This window comes from Anopheles gambiae, chromosome X (assembly GCF_943734735.2).
Source record: "Anopheles gambiae chromosome X, idAnoGambNW_F1_1, whole genome shotgun sequence".
Taxonomy (NCBI): Eukaryota; Metazoa; Arthropoda; class Insecta; order Diptera; family Culicidae; genus Anopheles; species Anopheles gambiae.
The window spans coordinates 6,217,259-6,236,969 of NC_064600.1; the positions used below are offsets into that span (position 1 = coordinate 6,217,259).

At 43.6% G+C, this 19,711-nt stretch overlaps 1 protein-coding gene across 18 annotated transcripts; it reads left to right on the forward strand.

Moving 5' to 3' along the window:
- Positions 1-7,299: 7,299 nt before the first annotated feature.
- LOC1271909 (uncharacterized) lies at positions 7,300-19,537 on the forward strand. 18 transcript variants are annotated; one of them, XM_061658729.1, is made up of 7 exons: positions 7,301-7,500; positions 11,573-11,782; positions 16,077-16,349; positions 16,415-16,647; positions 16,702-16,845; positions 16,941-17,769; positions 17,874-19,537. In XM_061658729.1, the coding sequence occupies exons 3-7, from the start codon at positions 16,279-16,281 to the stop codon at positions 18,037-18,039; spliced, it is 1,443 nt and encodes a 480-aa protein (XP_061514713.1). In that variant the 5' UTR covers positions 7,301-7,500; positions 11,573-11,782; positions 16,077-16,278; the 3' UTR covers positions 18,040-19,537. The 18 variants fall into 18 exon arrangements, with proteins under 18 accessions (XP_061514724.1, XP_061514732.1, XP_061514734.1 ...); XM_061658771.1 differs by lacking the exon at positions 7,301-7,500 and adding an exon at positions 8,246-11,486 and having other exon boundaries at positions 16,418-16,647; XM_061658740.1 differs by lacking the exon at positions 11,573-11,782 and having other exon boundaries at positions 7,300-7,595; positions 16,418-16,647.
- The last annotated feature ends 174 nt before the right edge of the window (positions 19,538-19,711 follow it).

The following is a 19,711-nucleotide window of genomic DNA, read 5'->3' on the forward strand; positions in this document are numbered from 1 at the left end:
GTGCTACATGATGTTTAGAAGGTCGTTGAAGCATCAAACATGTTCAGATTTAAAAAAAATATTAGATCAGTGTTAGACGTTCTCGTACGCTTGTTTGAAATTGGCTTCTTCACCCTCGATTGGCACGGGCATTAAATGGCCTCATCAGCCATGCACATCCATATGATCCATATGAGCGGCACGAAATAAAATAAACCATCAATACACCGATAACACTTTCTTCCGCATCGTCAAGGTCACACACGAATAAATAAATGCTAACACCCACCAATTACAATACACAACCGCAATGTACATATACACCAACGCATACACACAATCAGCTGACGGCGAAAGGCACGGGCTGAAGCGCAAGTATAAGGCAAGGCAGGGAGGGGAAGGGAGTTAGAGGAAGAGGAGGAGGAAGGAATGGGCGCCAATATTTTTGAATTTTTCGGCCGGTTTTTTTGCTCCACCGTCTGAAATAGTTCATCCATTCCTTCAACAGATGGCGCTCGTTCCGCACCTAAAAACTGCAATAAATACGCTGGCTATCGTAGTTTTGGCTGAAGTCTAGCGTATTTTTTTGCGTATTTTTTGACACAAAACGACGCAAAAAACTACGTAGAAAACTGCTCGAATTTGCGCAGCGGGCGGTCACATGAGGCCTTTCTGAAGTGTTGGTCGGAAAATTGTACTAGGGAATTTAACCCAACAAATGATTGGGACGCTCTAGCAGCAATCGAACGCGATATCGGACATGAAAAATATATGGGGTTTTACATGTTCGATGTGATAACCCATTAATCGAACATGTGAACCCAAGTGCCACAAATCTACTAAACGACCACTAAACGCCTTCTAAACGACTCAAGCTCTCTACCTAAACGGAATATAGAAAGACTTCGTTTAGCAGACGGCAAACGACTCATGCATTCTAAAAATAGCAAAAAAGCTGATGGCGCTATCTGTTTGTGGGATACCATACCCAACCAGTGGAGCGCGCTTCCGCTTGGAGGAGAGCTTTCTCATTTCCTCTGTACTGTTGTGTGGTTTCGCATTGAAGTTATGCATCGCTAGAACTAGAACGGCGATATGATTGTTTAAATACTAATTTCCAATGTAAATACCAACCCACCAGGCACTGAAGCAAGTGAGATTTGAGTAATTGTCGTTGGTGTTGGTGATACCCACGTATCTTGACCACACGACCCGACCATTCATATAGAATTTCGCTCGGAAAGTTAGAAGGCTATATAACTGTATAGAGCCGTCTAACTTTCCGAGCAAAATACTACAACCACAATTACTCAACTTTCACTTACTTTAGTGCATGATGAGTTTACATTGGAATTTAGTATTTAAACAATCATATCGCCGTTCTAGTTCTAGCGATGCATAACTTCAATGCGAAACCACACACACACTCTGTACTGTTGTGTGGTTTCGCATTGAAGTTATGCATCGCTAGAACTAGAACGGCGATATGATTGTTTAAATACTAAATTCCAATGTAAACTCATCATGCACTAAATTTCACTTACTTTAGTGCATGATGAGTTTACATTGGAATTTAGTATTTAAACAATCATATCGCCGTTCTAGTTCTAGCGATGCATAACTTCAATGCGAAACCACACACACTCTGTACTGTTGTGTGGTTTCGCATTGAAGTTATGCATCGCTAGAACTAGAACGGCGATACGATTGTTTAAAAACTAAACTCCAATGTAAAACTATCAGATCTGAAGCAAGTGAGATTTCAATAATGATCGTTGGTGTTGATACCCACGTATCTGACCACACGACCATTCATATAGATTTTTGCTCAGAAAGTTAGAAGGTTTATAGATCATGATAAGATGAAACTTGCCGAAACACATTGCAAGAAAAGGATAGCAATATAATGATGAGTTGTAATACGCCATCTATTGATCAAACCAATGAAGCTGTGGAGCTTTCATTTTTTTTCTATGGATATTCAATTTTCCATAGAAAATCCACAGATTAAGAAAGTCGTTAAAGCTTAAAGTAGCTTTTGCGTGTACATTTACCTCTCCATAAATTTAATGTATCATGCTGAAGATCACACCGGCTCGCTCACCGTGAATGTCATTTGTTTGGTAAAACATTACACAGATTTTTATCAAAAGCAGCATCAGCCACCAAAAACTCGCAACTATTTAAAATTATTCCAAAACAACACAACCGATCGTTTTCGCTGCCTGCGAGACCGCTGCCTCTGCGCTGTCAGGCCACCGCGGTGATAGCGCCAGAGTGGCCAGATTATTTTGGCGGTTTTCGGTAGGCACATCAAAATTATATCGGTAGTTTTCAGTAGCCGTAATAATACACGATGCGCAATCTCAGATTGCGCATATATTCGTTTTATCAAAACATAAGTCATTTCGCGTAGCCAACCCTGAGCTATAAACGTTATTTCCATACATTTTCAGATTGCGCCAAGATTGCGCATAAATTTTCAAGATTATATGTCCGAGATATATAATTTTTTTTTGACAAATAAATATATCAAACCGACCCGTTTGACAGATAAATATATGCGCAATCTGAGATTGCGCATCGTCTATTGCTACGGTAGGAGTTTAAGATTTTTTCGGTAGTTTTCGGTAGGCTTTGAAATGCTGAACGGGGGTGGGGTAGAGATGGAAGCTGATGTGCCCAACGAAGGTTCAGCAGCGCGAGAAAATATATCCTTTATTTATTTAAAGCAGAAAGTCTAGATCTGGTTCGTAACGGTCACATGAGGCCTTTCTGAAGTTTCGATCTGAAAATTGTACTAGGGAATCCAACCCAACAAATGATTGAGATGCACATTTGCTTCAGAGCGTTGAGGACGCCTTTTTCGGGGCTCCACGCGGCCGCTTAGGACAGTGCAAATCGAATGTGCTGTCAGCAACTATTTCGATTATTTTGATGATTTGGTAAGATTAATGATAATAAAACATAAATTATACAGTATAACATCGATTATCCGGGCAGCTCGGGATCGGGCGGATGCCGCCCCAAGTAGCCTTAAGAAACTCTATTTGATTATTAACAGTTTTTTAAAGCCGTTAAAAATCAAATAGAGTTTCTTAAGAGAATATGACATTTGCCAGCGTTACAGCATAACGACGTATTCCGTTACCCTCGTTTTTTTTTATTCTGGTCAATATAACACACAGTGTTTTTCAAATTTTATCTACACCATTTCCAATTTATTCAATATTCGAAAAATCATTTTTCATTATTATTTATATAATAATGCGTATTTATTTTCACACCAAAATATTTGTTTTGTTTAACTGTACGAAAACTGTGTGTTTTCTTTTATTCCTCTATTTCAATCTGCGGTTATAATAAAAAAAGAATTTAAGAATAAAAAAAAATTTCATAGTTTTTAAATAATACATGTGAAGAGTTTGATAAAGGGTATGCAATATTGGCAAATGAGAAAAATCTTCATAAAAATATTTATTTTCTTGGGCAAAATAATATGCTCTTGATGACGATAATTTTTGAGACATACTGTACATGGTCACGTACATGGCGCCTCCATTTCTTATGTCAAAAAGTTCGTCAAGCTTCGTGTGTATAGCTTGTGTGTAGATGGCAACAAAACCAAGCGTCTGCGACAATTTCTATCAGCTATTGTTTAATTTGTGTATCATCGTGCTTTTACAACAGGTCAGTGTATCGATATTACCATTCTCTTCACATGAGCTACATAAGTTTTATATTCCGCAGCATTTTCGATTCGGATAGCGTTTGGACATCATGTTTTCCGTACACGGCAGCAGCTGACCTCCACGATGAAGATTGACGAAATCCGCGTAATGAAAGAAAATTGTGTAATGCGGTTACCAAGTGAAATTGTGTTATTCAATAAACGAATAAGTGCTTTATTTATTAATTTATTTCACGAAAATATAAGCACATTGAGCTTAACGAAGACCTTGCATGTCCCTAACGAAAGAGAAAGAAAAATATAGACATCTCTGTCGATTTTTTCGTTAATTTTGATCTTTTTCGTTAAAAATACCGGTTAAATTTTAAGATTTAACGAAACATTGACGAAGCAAGGAAAGCGTTACGCAGTGTTTTAAGCCCTAGAATTACTGCTGTATGGAAAGCTAAAAGTAATACTTTTAGGCATACTTTTAACGGTTTCTTAACAGGATTGTGCTACTTGGGGCCCTACCAGCATTAAACGGCTTTGAAGGCATTCAGAAGGCATTTAAGGCCTTAGTCGCCTTAGAAGGCGAATAAAGATTTCAACCGAAATTTTCAAGGCTGTAACGGGTTCTCTTGGAAATATTTCAACTTTTTGATTCAAGGTGAACAGATAGCTAGCCGCCATCTTCCCCAAGTAGCCTTAAGAAACTCTATTTGATTATTAACAGTTTTTTAAAGCCTTTAATAATCAAATAGAGTTTCTTAAGAGAATATGACATTTCCCAGCGTTACATCATAACGACGTATTCCGTTACCCTCGTTTTTTTTATTCGGGTCAATATAACACACAGTGTTTTTCAAATTTTATCTACACCATTTCCAATTTATTCAATATTCGGAAAATCATTTTTCATTCTTATTTATGTAATAATGCGTATTTATTTTTATACCATACTATTTTTATTAACTGTTTGAAAACTATGTGTTTTCTTTTATTCTTCTCTTTGAATCTGCGGTGATAATAAAAAAAGAATTTAAAAATAAAAAAAATAATATTTCATATTTTCAAATAATACATGTGAAGAGTTTGATAAAGGCAATATTTGCAAATGAGAAATAAAAATATATATTTTCTTGGGAAAAATAATATGCTCTTGATGACGATAATTTTTGAGACATACTGTACATGGTCACGTACATGGCGCCTCCATTTCTTATGTCAAAAAGTTCGTCTAGCTTCGTGTGTGTAGCTTGTGTGTAGATGGCAACAAAACCAAGCGTCTGCCACAATTTCTATCAGCTATTGTTTAATTTGTGTGTCATCATGATTTTATAACAGGTCAGTGTATCGATATTACCATTATCTTTACATGAGCTACATAAGTTTTATATTCCGCAGCATATTTGATTTGGATAGCGTTTGGACATCATGTTTTTCATCCAAGGCTGCAGCTGACCTCCATGCTGATATAATGGAAGAAACCCATGGAATGAAAGAAACTTATGTGATACAGTGACAATATGCAGTGATAAAACGATGAAATGTCGAATAAAAGTAGTTGTGGTGAATTTATGCATTTATTCCATGTAATTTAAAAACCTTTTGTTGCAACTTAACGAAGATCTAGAAAATTCGTATAGAAAGAGAAACAGAAATATAGCCATCTCTGTCGATATTTTCGTTAATTTTGATCTTTTTCGTTGAAAATACCGGCTAAATTTTAAATTTTAACGAAACATGGACGAAGCCAGGAAAGCGTTACGCAGTGTTTTAAGCCCTGAAATTACTGCTGTATGGAAAGCTAAAAGTAATACTTTTAGGCATACTTTTAACGGTTTCTTAACAGGATTGTGCTACTTGGGTCGCTTGTATATATACTGGCTTTGCACCCTTACTAATGTAACTGCCAAATAGAGCAGTGACAACGCTTTTGGTTCCGAACCGAGAAAGCGTGTGTTCAAATCTTGATTTTTTATGATCTTTTTTCTGTGCTTATTTCTTTTTATTTTAATATTTTCTTGCTATAATGAATATAAACAAAATTTTTGTGAAGCAAAATTAAAATAATACCTTTTTAAAAATCATAATAATTATATTACAGGGTTTCCCACGATTTATTGGTTGGTTCCCACGATTTATTGGTGCGTTCCCACGATTTTTTGGTCATTTCCCATAATTTTTTGGTAGCAACCCACGATTTATTGGTCGGTTCCCAAATATTATTGGTCGGTTCCCAAATATTATTGGTCGTTTCCCAAATATTATTGGTCGGTTCCCAAATATAATATAATATAATACCGACCAATAATATTTGGGAAACGACCAATAATATTTGGGAACCGACCAATAATATTTGGGAACCGACCAATAAATCGTGGGTTGCTACCAAAAAATTATGGGAAATGACCAAAAAATCGTGGGAACGCACCAATAAATCGTGGGAACCAACCAATAAATCGTGGGAAACCCTGTATGTTCACCCTTCGTTATCAGGATGGGAAAAATATGTATTTCATTTCTCCTTTTATTAGAGTTATCGAAATGAGTTTGATATATTAACACCTTTCAACGGGTTGGTCTTTAACAACCTAATAATGCAGACCATCTTTAATAAAGTGAAATAGCTTAGAGCTTAACGCAAGAGAACATAACACGTAAATCGTGCTATCGAATCTCACGCTCATATCTAGGAACACTACAACAGTGCAGTGTTGAAGACGCTTGTAAGGTTTTCTTTTGACAGTTGCAATTTCAAATTTCAAATTAAAAGCGAAATTTTTCATTGACATATTTCAAAGGCATTTAATTACAGTCTTTCCCCGAGTTACGCGACACTCGAGTTACGCGAATTCGAGTTACGCGAATTTTTATTTTTGACAGTTCAGATGTCAAATCAGTACAATTTTCTCCATCAATTGTCAAATGAAAAATAATTACCGATAAATAACCAAATTTTCTACACCAATTGCATCACATAAGTATTAAATTACATAAATGAACTAAATTCAATCAAAAATTATGATAAATAAAGAATATTTTTGCTGTAACATGGATATTCGACATACGCGAAAATCCGAGTTACGCGAATGTCTCCGGAACGCATTATTCGCGTAACTCGGGGAAAGACTGTACTGCTAAATGCACTGCTGATCGCCTTCAATTCGCCGGCAAGGCGATTAGAAGGCATTTAACGGAAATTTGCGGGTAGGGCGGTTAATCGATTTCCATGGATAATGGTCCAAGAAATGTCAAATTCATATAAAATTGTAAAATTTACTGGTTTTACTAAAAATTCTCCTTAAACCAATCAATTTATCACTGATAGAATATTTTTTGAATCAATAACAATAGACTTAACAATTGTTTTTCATCAAAAATGAAATTAAAAAATATCACTAGACTCTAGATAGCTCCACAACACATGTTTTTACAAAGCTGATCATGATGATAAAAAATCGGTAAATAGTTATTTCTGGTCACTCTGGACAGCGCCCGCATGACAGCTGAAACGATAAAACCAACGGCGTTTTTTGTGTGTGTGTGTGTGTGTTTTTTTTTCTTCAAACGACTCGTCATCCCGCTCTCGCAACCGTGCGATGCGCATGTGATCATTATTTCCCCCACCGTGCGGCGGCCCGTTACCAATCCACACACCGTGCGCTGCACCCGTGCGTCGCATGCCTGCCAGTCGTTTCGGCCCTACCCTACCCATTGCAAACATGACCGTACGGTGGGTCCCTGGCCTGGCCGTACGATTGTTCGCCGCGCTGGGGCTAGTTGCTTTGTGACGGCCCGGTAGGGCGATCGGAAAAATCGAACCGAAAGCGTGCGTGCGCGTATGTGTGAGTGTTCCGTTGCCGTACCCGTAATGTGAGGTTTCCCCTGTTTTTGGTCGCTCCCTCCATCTCGCTCCCACTCGCCTGTGCTGTGCATGATTGTATGACTAATTGTTTCACTGTTTGGTTTTTTTTTTGTTGTTTTTGAAAATAATAAAATTCTCGGCTCCGTCGTTGTAACTGCCCGTGCGTGTATGTGCTTAAGCTTGTCGTACGTACGCTTGTGCACCAGTGTACGTGCGCTGGCTTGTGGCTGCCGCACACAGCCGTCGAGCCGCGCATTATTCATTCGAATTCGCCCCCCTCCGTCCACTGTGGGTATGTGGGTGAAATTCGTAGAAATGTATTCATCAGCTAGCGAACTTGCAGCGTGTGCGGCTGTGTGGGGAATTTGTTGAAAAGCGCAAATTTGTCGCTCTGAGGCTTCCTGTGCTGGGAAAGGAAAATAGTGATTTGAATAAAATTCCTTTCAACAACACAACAACAACAACAACAAAAAATACAAAAATCCTAACGGTGTGTGCGTGTGTGTGTGTGTGTGTGTTTTCTTTCGTCACCATGTGATTGTTCCGTGACGACTCAGGAATGCAACCGGAATGCATTTTAAGGAGCGTGCAATAGGTGTGTGTGTGTGCGTGTTTGAAGAGTAAAAGCAATAGGGACACGGTGTGTGTGTGTGTGTGTATACAGCATCTAGCCCGCGAAGGCTTCCCGTGCCGTGCTATTAGTGTGATGGTGAGGCGAAACGATAAGTTGCCAAGCCGCGCGCGCGCTTGTGTGTGTGTGTATGTGTGTATGTAAATTGCATTTGGTTGTTTGGTTGTAATTTGCGCAACCATTCTTCGCTGTGCCAGCCCATTTGCTGTCCCTTTTCAATCAACCAGACAGTGCCTACTTTCCATTCGCTCTCTGTCTCTTTCACTCGGCCGGCTGGTAGCGACCACATTCTGACTATCAACCGCAAAGAAGCGAGAGGGAAAGGGGAGGGCGCAGGTGTTGGAAAGATAACACGTCAAGTGATAAGCTCGCACCACCACCACCACCACCACAAACAACAACAACACTGCCACCATTCAACGCGAATCACGCCCCCGAAAACAAACGAAATTTAATTAGTACAGGTCCTGGGCGGAGGTGGCTGGGAACGGGGAAGAGAGGGAAAAGCTTAAGCAGCGAAACGAAAGAAGCCCAAGACGACGAACCCTTTCTCCATGTTCTCACACAGGGAGGGGAACAAAACACGCGCACGGGGGAAGCGACAAATGCCCTTGCCAAGCAAAAGACCGCCCGACCACCAACCGAACTCCCCGTCCCCGACCGCGAAGGTTTTCCATTTCCACCCGTACCGATTTTGATAAGTTTAGTGTGCGGCGTGCGCGCGCGTGTGTGTGTGTGTGAGTGGGTCCGATTTTTCCCATTTGCTGGGTTGTTTTTGGACCCTGCCGTCCGCTCACTGTCCTCTTTTTTTTTAATTTTATTTCGAAACCATCTGTCGTCCGTCTTTGAACTTCCAGGGAGGTTCGTGGTCTGTTATTTCTTTCTTTCTCTTTTTTTGTTATTTCTCTCTAACTTTACCTCCGTTTCGTTGTCCCTCTCCCTACATTCCATCCCACCCCTGCCCCACTGTGGGTATGCTTGGTGCTCTGGGGACGGGGGGGGGGACTGCCCGTTCGTCGCCACCCGTCGTGAGCGTTCGGGTTAGTGATGTGCTCTTTGGAGCGCACCCACGATTCCGATGCGACTCCGGCTAATGTTAGTCCGATTCTGACTCCGGTGCAATGTGCAACGACTCCGGACGATTCCGGGCGATTCCGGATGACTCCGACTCCATCTGATTCCGGACGACTCCCACTCCAACCAATTCTGGACGACTCCAATGACTCCTAACGACTCGGGATGACTCCGACTCCCAACAACTCCGCACGACTCCGATGACTTCAAACGAGTACGAATGACTCGGGATGATTCCGACTCCCAACGACTCCCAACGACTCCGGACGACTTCGACTAAAATCTATTCCGGACGACTCCAATGACTCCGAACGACTCCGAACGACTCCGGACGACTCGGGATGATTTCGATTCCCAACGACTCCTGCCGACTCCGAACGACTCCAGACGACTCCAGGCGATTCCTCCGACGGACGGCTCCGACTTTAACCGATTCTGGACGACTCCAATGACTCCGAACGACTTCGAATGCCTCGGATGACTTCGATAACTAACGACTCCCAACGACCCCGGAGAACTACGGACGACTCCGGACGACTCCGAACAACTTCAACTGAATCTGGACGACTTCAACGACTCCGAACGACTCCGGACGACTCGGGATGATTTCGATTCCCAACGACTCCTGCCGACTCCAAACAACTTCAACTGAATCTGGACGACTTCAACGACTCCGAACGACTCCGGACGACTCGGGAAGATTTCGACTCCCAACGACTCCTGCCGACTCCGAACGACTCCAGACGACTCCGGTCGAATCCTCCGATTCTGAACGACTCCAATGACTCCGAATGACTTCAAACGACTCGGGATGACTCTGACTCGCAACGACTCCCAACGACTCTCAACGCCTCCCAACGACTCCAGACGACTCCGGGCGATTCCTCCGACGGACTGCTCCGACTTTAAGCGATTCTGGACTACTCCGACTCCATCTGATTCTCGACGACTCCAATGACTCCGAACGACATCGAACGATTCGGGATGACTCCGGGTCCCAACGATTCCTAACGACTCCCAACGACTAGGGACGACTCTGGACGACTCCGAACAACTCCAGTTGATTCTGGACGACTCCAACGACTCCGAACTACTCCGGACGATCCGGGACGATTCCGACTCCCAACGACTCTGGACAACTCCGGACGATTCCGGAGTACTCCGGACGACTCTGGATAATGCTGGGTAATCAGGAGTCGGTTCCGAACTTACCGGAGTCGGATCGGAGCCGACTCCAGTTTTTTTACCAACTTTACCCACCACTAGTTCGGGCGAAATGACGACATGGTGATGCCCTCCAGAGAAATATCTCTGTGCCTATGTGTATGTGTGTCTGTTGCGCTGTGGAAAAATGGGCTGGAAACAACGGAAGATCAATTTTCCCAACAACCCCCCCCCCCCCTCCGCTCCTTTTTCCCCTTCACCAAGAAACCATTGGTGGGGAGTGTTCAGCGTTCCAACGATCAACGCCGTTTCCCTTTTTCCCGTTTGCTGCTTTCTTTACAAGCACTAGCTCTTTCTCTCTCTCTCTCTGCCTCTCTTTCGTTTCTCGGAGCCATCACCCCTTTCGGCTTGGCGCCGACAACAACAAACTTCCACCGCGAATGCTCTCTTTGAGCTGGGCGTTTATTTTCTTCTTCTGCCTCTTTCCACTAGTTTTTCACACGCACTAAATCCGCAACAGTTTTCACCTTTATGTTAATGCAATTAAACATTCAACCGAAGTGCTCGAAGAGGGGAGTGAGAGAGAGACACGGCGGATGAAGTGGTGGTGGTGGTGGTGGAGTGTCACTTGGCTTGGATGATTTTCACCTGCTCGTCTGCGCTCCGATGATTATGTCGTCCGGTTTGGTCGTTTTTTCTTCTGTTTGCTGCTGTTCCTTTTCGCTTGCGGCGGGAAAAGGGGGCGGATTTCCGCCCAGAACAAACGAGGCCCCGCCGCTGGCCGTAGCTTTCCCGCGAAGCTCCACATTTAGGACAGCTCCTCCTCCGTTCCCGTTGCGAGTGGAATTGCTCACGGGAGCGGGGAGTTGTATGATATGGCTTTAGCAACAGAAACAAGGGACATTATTTTGGCTTTCCGTTGGAGTTTATTTCCAATTTCTCTCTGCTTTTCTATCAGTTGCTGGGAAGTAAAGTAAGATACTCACACACACACACACACACACACGCACACACGCGCGCGTTGACAGTGAACAGTTGACACATGCAGCAGGCAGAGGCTGCTTTGATTGTTCTGCCGCGAGAAGCGTTATTATGACGTGCGTAGTCGTACCGAAGCTGATTCTAATTCAGCTCTGTTTGCCATTCTTGATTTTTAATTATTTTTTTACACTTCTTTTTTTAGCTCGCAATGTTGCACCTGTGAAACGCTTTGACCGAAGACCGCAGGAAAACGAGCGTTATAAAAAAATGGGTCAATAATAAAATACAGACCTGATGGAGGAGACAAGCGCTAAACGCTAACGCTGAACCCTTACCCTGCGCGCATGAAATGAAAATGATGCACTTGTTTGAGGCGAAAAATGAATGAAGAAACCTATAAAGAGGAAGTTATGTAAGCAGTTTGGCAACATTACGAGAACGTTTCGGCTTGCGCCATTCTGTAACCAAATGTTGAGGATGTTTCAATATGCTGTTGCCCTGAACACCTTTCTGTGAAACGTCCAGCGAAGCATGGTAGAAGCATGGGTAGAAGATGCTTTTCTGCTCATTGCTTGCTACAGATGCGTCAGGTGAAACCGCAACCCTGCCAGAGACTGGGCTGGATGATAAGCTGGAAGAAGTATTATGCCCACTATCGTTGAACCATCGTTGAAGGTCATACCAGCAGCACTGAAAACAGTCAATTTTAATGGAATGTACAAGTGTTGTTGGGTTTTCTGCGTTGCTTGCACCAAAAACAAGTTGCGTAAATTAAATTAAACATAAAGAAAAGTGTATCGAGCTCTACATACAGGGAGGATTTTCCTTTTTTTGCATTGCTCAAATGCTCCAATACATGTATGTAGGATGTGCAAAATTGCTGGAACATTGCCAGCCGCGAGATAATACAACGCGTGTGGCTCACAAAGCGATCGATTTTACAGCCGGCTCCGGGCCCGGGAAGGTTGCCGCTAATCCGTCGCCTCCCCGCACGAACAGTTGGCCCAGAGCAAGAGAATGTGGCCAATAAAAATAAACCCAACGAACCGTGGGCGTGTTTGCTTGGAGGCGCCGATCATGTCCTTGCATCAGGCCCCAGCAGCTGTTAACATCTGTTTGTTTTCCTATCTTCGTATCGTTTTAGGAAAGTTTGTGCACAGCGAATAGCAAACAACAAAAAAACATGGTCCACGGCGCACGTACCTCGGCATTGCGGGCCGCTCAAAGTGCGGGCCTCACACATTCCTGATTGGCGGCAACCGAGACGAAAATCGGCATCGGATCGTTTTCTCCGCCAGAGGTGCAACATGCAGCGAATGCACCGGCACCGACGCGTGCACGACACGGCGTTTGCCGTGTCGATTGGATTAAGGGCTGGCGCCCGATGCCATGTTTTGCACACCCCGTTCCGCTGGTCAAACGCATCGCGCCCCAACACCACGGAAAAGGGCTGCAAAACAAAGCTACACAAGCGCAAACCTGTTAACGGCGAATGCGGACGGCTTGCTCGAACATCCAATTCGGTCCTGAGTGTGCCGTATCGTATCATTAGATAACAGTTTTACGCACGCGTACGGAGAGGCGATGGATTAGAAGTAGTAGTAGTAGTAGTTGTAGTAGCCCGCTTTCCGCCGCCACAAAATGCGGCAAAGGGTGCTTGAGGTAGTTTTGTGTCTTTTTTTTTATTTGCTTGGCAGGCGCATTAATCACCCCTTCTGAAAGACGGTGGATGGGCAAGGCTTTAGGGATTGGCAGCGCCACCGGTTTTACATAATGCAAACGTGCCATATGGTGCGCTCCAAACGGGGCTAAGAGCATCGTTAAGGGTTCACGTGTTACGCAAAAGGAAGATACAAATTGAGTTTTAAGAGAGAGAGAGAAAAAACTATCCATACCGGTACTTGAAATTCATTTTAATTAGCAACGATCTAATTGTAGCTAGCGAACCCTCAATGGAGTATCAATAAGGGTAATTTAGAAGAGAAAAAAAAACAGTACAATGCGAAAAGCTCGAAAACATTGTCTTCATTCCTTCCTCTTTTATAGTTGGCTTCAACGCTTTTCAATTGCATTAAATCATTTAAAATACGAGATTCATGTTGTTAAAAGGTAGCAACATCTCTTCATTAACAGAAAAAAACGTTCATTCCTATATGAAATAAGCGTCCAGCGTCCTATAGGAAATAAGCGTCGAGCGTCTTATATGAAAGATGTAAGCAATTGGAGCAGTGGCCCACGAAAGCATTTCCCTGGTTTATAAAAAAATGGGAACAGCTTTTCGTGTATAAAAAACTACGAAAACATCTTTTAGTGTTTTATTTCATATTGTCGTTCTCTTCCAACTTTCACCATCGCAATATGAATTGACGAACGTTATGGTCGATTAAAAGTTAAATCAAAATTCAATTACCCGTATGTAACAATACAATTGTTTCTGTACGACTATCACATGTACATTTGAAAATGGACGTGAATGTGTAAAAAAAATTTGCTTGTTCACAAGTACAACGATCGTCCAATAGCTTTTTCATATGGAAAAAGTTATCAATTTGTCTAAAATGATATTATTTGTTCGTCAAGCATTTTGATAGCTACTAACTGTTAGTCTCGCTAACTTTTCAGTCGTTAAGGCTTTTGCAGACCATCCTCAAAATATGCTCAAAAATGTTTATTGCGCCATGGGAGGTTTAACTGATGAATCTTTACAATTAGTTACAATAAAAGAAAACTCGCTTGTTTGATATAATTGAAGAAAAATAATAATATCTCCATTCGGATTGTTTCATGTTATCAGTATCTATTTATTTTGTTTCTAACATTTTATAATATAACACACCTGTGCGACACTTTCGATGGATCGCAATCCATCCGTATGGATCGTTGTCAAGTACGTTTGAATCGTTTTCTGTTACGTTTTGGATATTTAGCAGCTGCTACAGTATTTTTCTTTACAGAGCATCAGTTAAGAAACGTTGAATTTACTTATACACGTTAGAGTGCCTTTGTTAGGTCGAGATCAATCGTAAAAATCTGTATCAGACTATTATCGGCCTAAGCGATCAAACGAAGCAAACGGGTCACAGTTAACCCCTACGCTGTTTTACCCATGCAGTGTTCGGGTTGTCCCAACAGGATTATAATAAGAAATATGCCATTAATTCTACATATGTATTTCGCGTTTTATTGATTATCTGCGCATGTTGTTTGGTGTGACGTGTAAAAAACCTGTGTTTACAACAATTTGTATCAATTTTGCCAATTGCTATTGGATTTAAAGAGACAACCCCATACTTGAAAGTCTTATTATCATTAAAGAATATTATTGTAATTGTTTGAATTGATAAATTTTCCATCAAATCTGTGTTTTATGTCTAATTATTTTGTTTCTAACATTTTATAATATAACACACCTGTGAGACACTTTCTTTCGATGGATCGCAATCCATCCGAATGGATCGTTGTCAAGTACGTTTGAATCGTTTTCTGTTACGTTTGGATATTTAGCAGCTGCTACAGTATTTTTCTTTACAGAGCATCAGTTAAGAAACGTTGAATTTACTTATACACTATACTTATATACATACTTATACATTATCGGCCTAAGCGATCAAACGAAGCAAACGGGTCACAGTGAACCCCTACGCTGTTTTACCCATGCAGTGTTCGGGTTGTCCCAACAGGATTATAATAAGAAATATGCCATTAATTCCATATGTATTTCGCGTTTTATTGATTATCTGCGCATGTTGTTTGGTGTGACGTGTAAAAAACCTGTGTTTACAACAATTTGTATCAATTTTGCCAATTGCTATTGGATTTAAAGAGACAACCCCATACTTGAAAGTCTTATTATCATTAAAGAATATTATTGTAATTGTTTGAATTGATAAATTTTCCATCAAATCTGTGTTTTATGTCTAATTATTTTGTTTCTAACATTTTATAATATAACACACCTGTGAGACACTCTCTTTCGATGGATCGCAATCCATCCGAATGGATCGTTGTCAAGTACGTTTGAATCGTTTTCTGTTACGTTTTGGATATTTAGCAGCTGCTACAGTATTTTTCTTTACAGAGCATCAGTTAAGAAACGTTGAATATACTTATACACGTTAGAGTGCCTTTGTTAGGTCGAGATCAATGGTAAAAATCTGTATCAGACTATTATCGGCCTAAGCGATCAAACGAAGCAAACGGGTCACAGTGAACCCCTACGCTGTTTTACCCATGCAGTGTTCGGGTTGTCCCAACAGGATTATAATAAGAAATATGCCATTAATTCTACATATGTATTTCGCGTTTTATTGATTATCTGCGCATGTTGTTTGGTGTGACGTGTAAAAAACCTGTGTTTACAACAATTTGTATCAATTTTGCCAATTGCTATTGGATTTAAAGAGACAACCCCATACTTGAAAGTCTTATTATCATTAAAGAATATTATTGTAATTGTTTGAATTGATAAATTTTCCATCAAATCGGTGTTTTTGTATGAATTGTTGGTATAATTTTGAATTGAAAACAGAAATGAGGGCGAGTGAAAATTTGTTTGATCTATTTTTTTTTCAATCTCACGAGAGTGTGAAAGGATTAAATCGCTCTTGGTTGGTTCGATTTTGTCTTAATCTTTGCAAAAACCTTGAAACATGTTTTCCCTCATTTGCCCGTTACCTCAGCCTTTGCCTCTTTTTGTACAATTGCAGCCATCCGGTGAACAGTTTTAGGTCTGATCCGGTCCCACTTCAAAGCAAGATTGACAGCAGCTCGAAAGGCTCACATCTGTGCCACGCCGGATAACGCATCGCGTGAAACACATACACACACCAAAGCGCAGTGAATCGTTTGCCTACCGTCTTCTCCATTCCGTTTCCCATTCCGGATGCAGAACGGCTGCACACACTGCTTATGATCGGTTGCATGCACGAAGCGAACGACGCGCCGTGTCCTACATGCGGCACCTACTTACTTAACCCACTGTAAGCGCTCCGTTCTTCCGCGTTTTGCTGCACAGTTACGCTAATCATCGCGTGTACCGTTTCAGCAGTAAGTCAGCAGTGTCGGGCACATCGTCGTCCTCGTCGTCGGAGGACGAATCCACCACGATGGACGATAGCAACACCACGTTCGCGGGACCGTCCGCCCGTTCCTCCTACCCGACGGCCAGCACACCCGCCCAGGACTCGACGGCGAACAGCTCGGGCGGCATCGTCGAGGAGAACGCGGTGCTGCTGGAGGAAAACCGAAAGCTCACCCGCAGCCTGCTCGAGCTGCAAGGTAAGCGGTAGTGTGAGGGTTAGCGAGCTGCTCTAACACACACTCTCTTTGCAGTGGAAACGGAGCGGCTGAAGCAGCAGCAGAACCTGCTGTCCGGGCTGGGCCGGCGCCGGGACAGCCTGAGCGGGCTGAGCTCGACCAGCCAGCCGCTCGGCAGCATGGGCCAGAACAGCCCTGCCCCATCGTACCGGTCGACGGGTAAGGGTTTTTTTTTTTTTTTTTTTTTGCCGAACGGCGGCTGGTGAACGACGCCATCGCGCGCTAATGATTCGCTTCCCCATTCGCCGCCGCAGGAAACTACACCTCCGGCATCGTCGCGGACGTGGTGCGGGAGATACGCGACATCTGCAGGGTGCGGGAGGACGCCACGTTCGAGCGGTTGCGCAACCTGCAGGAAAACCACATGTGGTCGATCAACGACACGCTGCAGCGCCTCGCCAAGGACGTCGACACGATGCAGAAGTCGGTCAGTGCGGCCCGACACGACCTGGAGAAGCTGACGAGCCGGGTGCTGCAGCTGGAGAGTATCGTGCTGCCGCAGGCGGCCGTCTGTCTGGCGGCGGGCGCCCAGCACAACCACCCGCTGCCACTCGCGCCGATGCCCCTGTTCGGGGGCAACGTGCAGCAGGCGTTGCTGCTGCAGCAGCTCCAGCAGCAAACAAATGCGAACCAGCAGCAGCAGCAGCAGCAGCAGCAACAGCAACATTCCCCCCAGACGGTACCCGTCAGCTCCGGCCAGCAGTTTCACGCGTTCGGCATGAGCGAACGGGGGCCTGCGGGCAGTGCCGGTGGCGCGTCGATCGGCAGCCAGAGCGTAAGCAGCAACGGCGTGGGCAAACCGGGCAACGGGGGGCTGCCCTCGATGCTGCGGCTCAACTACGGCCGGATCGCCACCACCGAGGACCTGTTCGGTGGCGACTCGGTTACGGTCGAGCTGGGCAACGGCAACAACACGGCCGGCGGCGGCGGCGGCGGTGGCGGCAGCAGCAGCAACAGTACAGTCGCCTCCGTCCACGAGTCTTCCTCGCGCGTGCTGCTGCTGGAGAAGGGCGAGGTGGAGCTGCGACGGGACCTGCAGGACGCGATAGCGGCCAAGAACGAGCAGTCGAAAAAGATTGCCTAGTAAGTGTTAGGGATGCTGCAAGCGCGGGCTATCGAATGTTTACCTGTCTATCTGACGCTCTTGTCCATTTTTGTGTCTGTCTGTGTGTGTGTTTGATTTGTAGCCTGCAGAAGGTAGTGATGGCGCTGCAGAAAAAGGTCGACCTGCAGGGGACGGACACGCCGAGTCTGGGCGGCAACGGTAGCAGCAGCAGCGGCAACGCCACCAGCAACAACGGCAGCAGCAGCGGCGGCGGCATTGGCGTGATCGGCCCGGTCACCGACTTGTAGATACTGTGCCATACATTTACATCCTCTTCCCCCCCCTTTTCCGTGCATATTTATAACCTCATAGATCCTCAGCGTCCTAGGGCCAAACAGGTTGTGGGATTACGACCCGCCAGCAGCTGAAATAGAAGCACTCAAAGCAACACGAAGGTTCACATTCAATACTGGCCCGGCAAACAGGACGCCACAGAGCGAAACTTCTCACGCAGTACCAGTTAGGTTAGGTTTGCATGGCCCCCCAAGGGCCCCATGGAGGAGGAGGAGTGAGCGAACCACCAATTTCCAATCTCTGCCGGGTGGAGAGCAGTAGGATTGTACGCCCCAAACTGCGACACGAGAACAGAATCAGAATATTTCACGAATTAATAAGTTAACACTCTTACGGGTAAACAAGAGACACGAGCAAACGAAAAAAAAACAACAATTCGCGGGTGCCGCACGGCGGGTACTTATGCGCGAAACTGAATCGGACAACTATTTAAGAGGAAAGGCGCACTGTTTTAGATAGAATTTACAATGCAAACAGGTGAAACGGCAACGATTTGTGTACCACTTGCGCCATTTGCGCTTTTGTGCGCCGGGTTTGTTTACAAACCGCGAGCTCTCACCCGGTACGTCATCGTGACTTGACGCATGCCAGAACGGGACACAACACAACCTCTACTTACCTTGGCATTGTTTGCAGAATCGACTGTGCGTGTGAATGTGTGTCTACAACTAGTCGGGTTGAAATTCGCAAGCATTCTGCGCATGGTAAGAAATGACTGGATCGAGAAAAAAAACTCCTCATATTAAATCGAACGTTCCAAAATAATAATAATAACGTACAACCGAACGAAGCAGACGCCCAGCCGAGGGACGCGCTCCCCAATGCAATGGTTGGATTTGAATGGGCAGTTAGAAAGGGTATAAATTACTAATAGGAAGCAAAAATTCGACCCATTTTCTAACAGGATTCACCCAATGCAAGGGCCCTATAGCAAAAATTATTTTTCCTACTGGCGCTCACGTTTTACTGTTAGAAAAATGCCACCACACAAACAAAAATTACATCGACAGAAAGTTGCATAATTATTTAACGAAGCAATTCAGTTACACACAAAGGAATGGCATGGAAGTTTGTCCAAATGTTTCTTGCACTTACATTTTTAATCGCCAACATTTTAAACGACCGCAAAATACACATTTACCTAAGCAATAATGAAAACAACAACAAAAAAAACACACATATTTTAAATGCCAAGAATTGATAGAACATTGGAAATGCCTTAAGTGGTTTAAACGTTTACACGCTCTGGGAAGAATGTTTTACAAGAAAAAAGGAAACCCCCATTTTTTAATATTCCAACAAATTCGGACAAACTCTCCGAGATCGAGTGAAAATTAATATATCAAACGCAGCGCAATGTGTGAGTAGAATATTTGTAACAGCAAAAAAAAAAAACCAGCAGTGGCCTTACCAGAAAACAGACAACAGTTCCGGAGGTGTGTGTAAGCAAAATGGTGATAGAATGTGACAAGACAAAGAAGAAGCAGGGCCAGAACGGCAACAGCAGTGTGTTCTGCAGAAGTTACCGAATGCAAAGACATATGATGCAATGATGAATGCAGCCTCCCGGGCTCTCCCGGTTTCGCCTGCCCAAAATTGTGCAAACCATTGCTTGGAAAATCATGC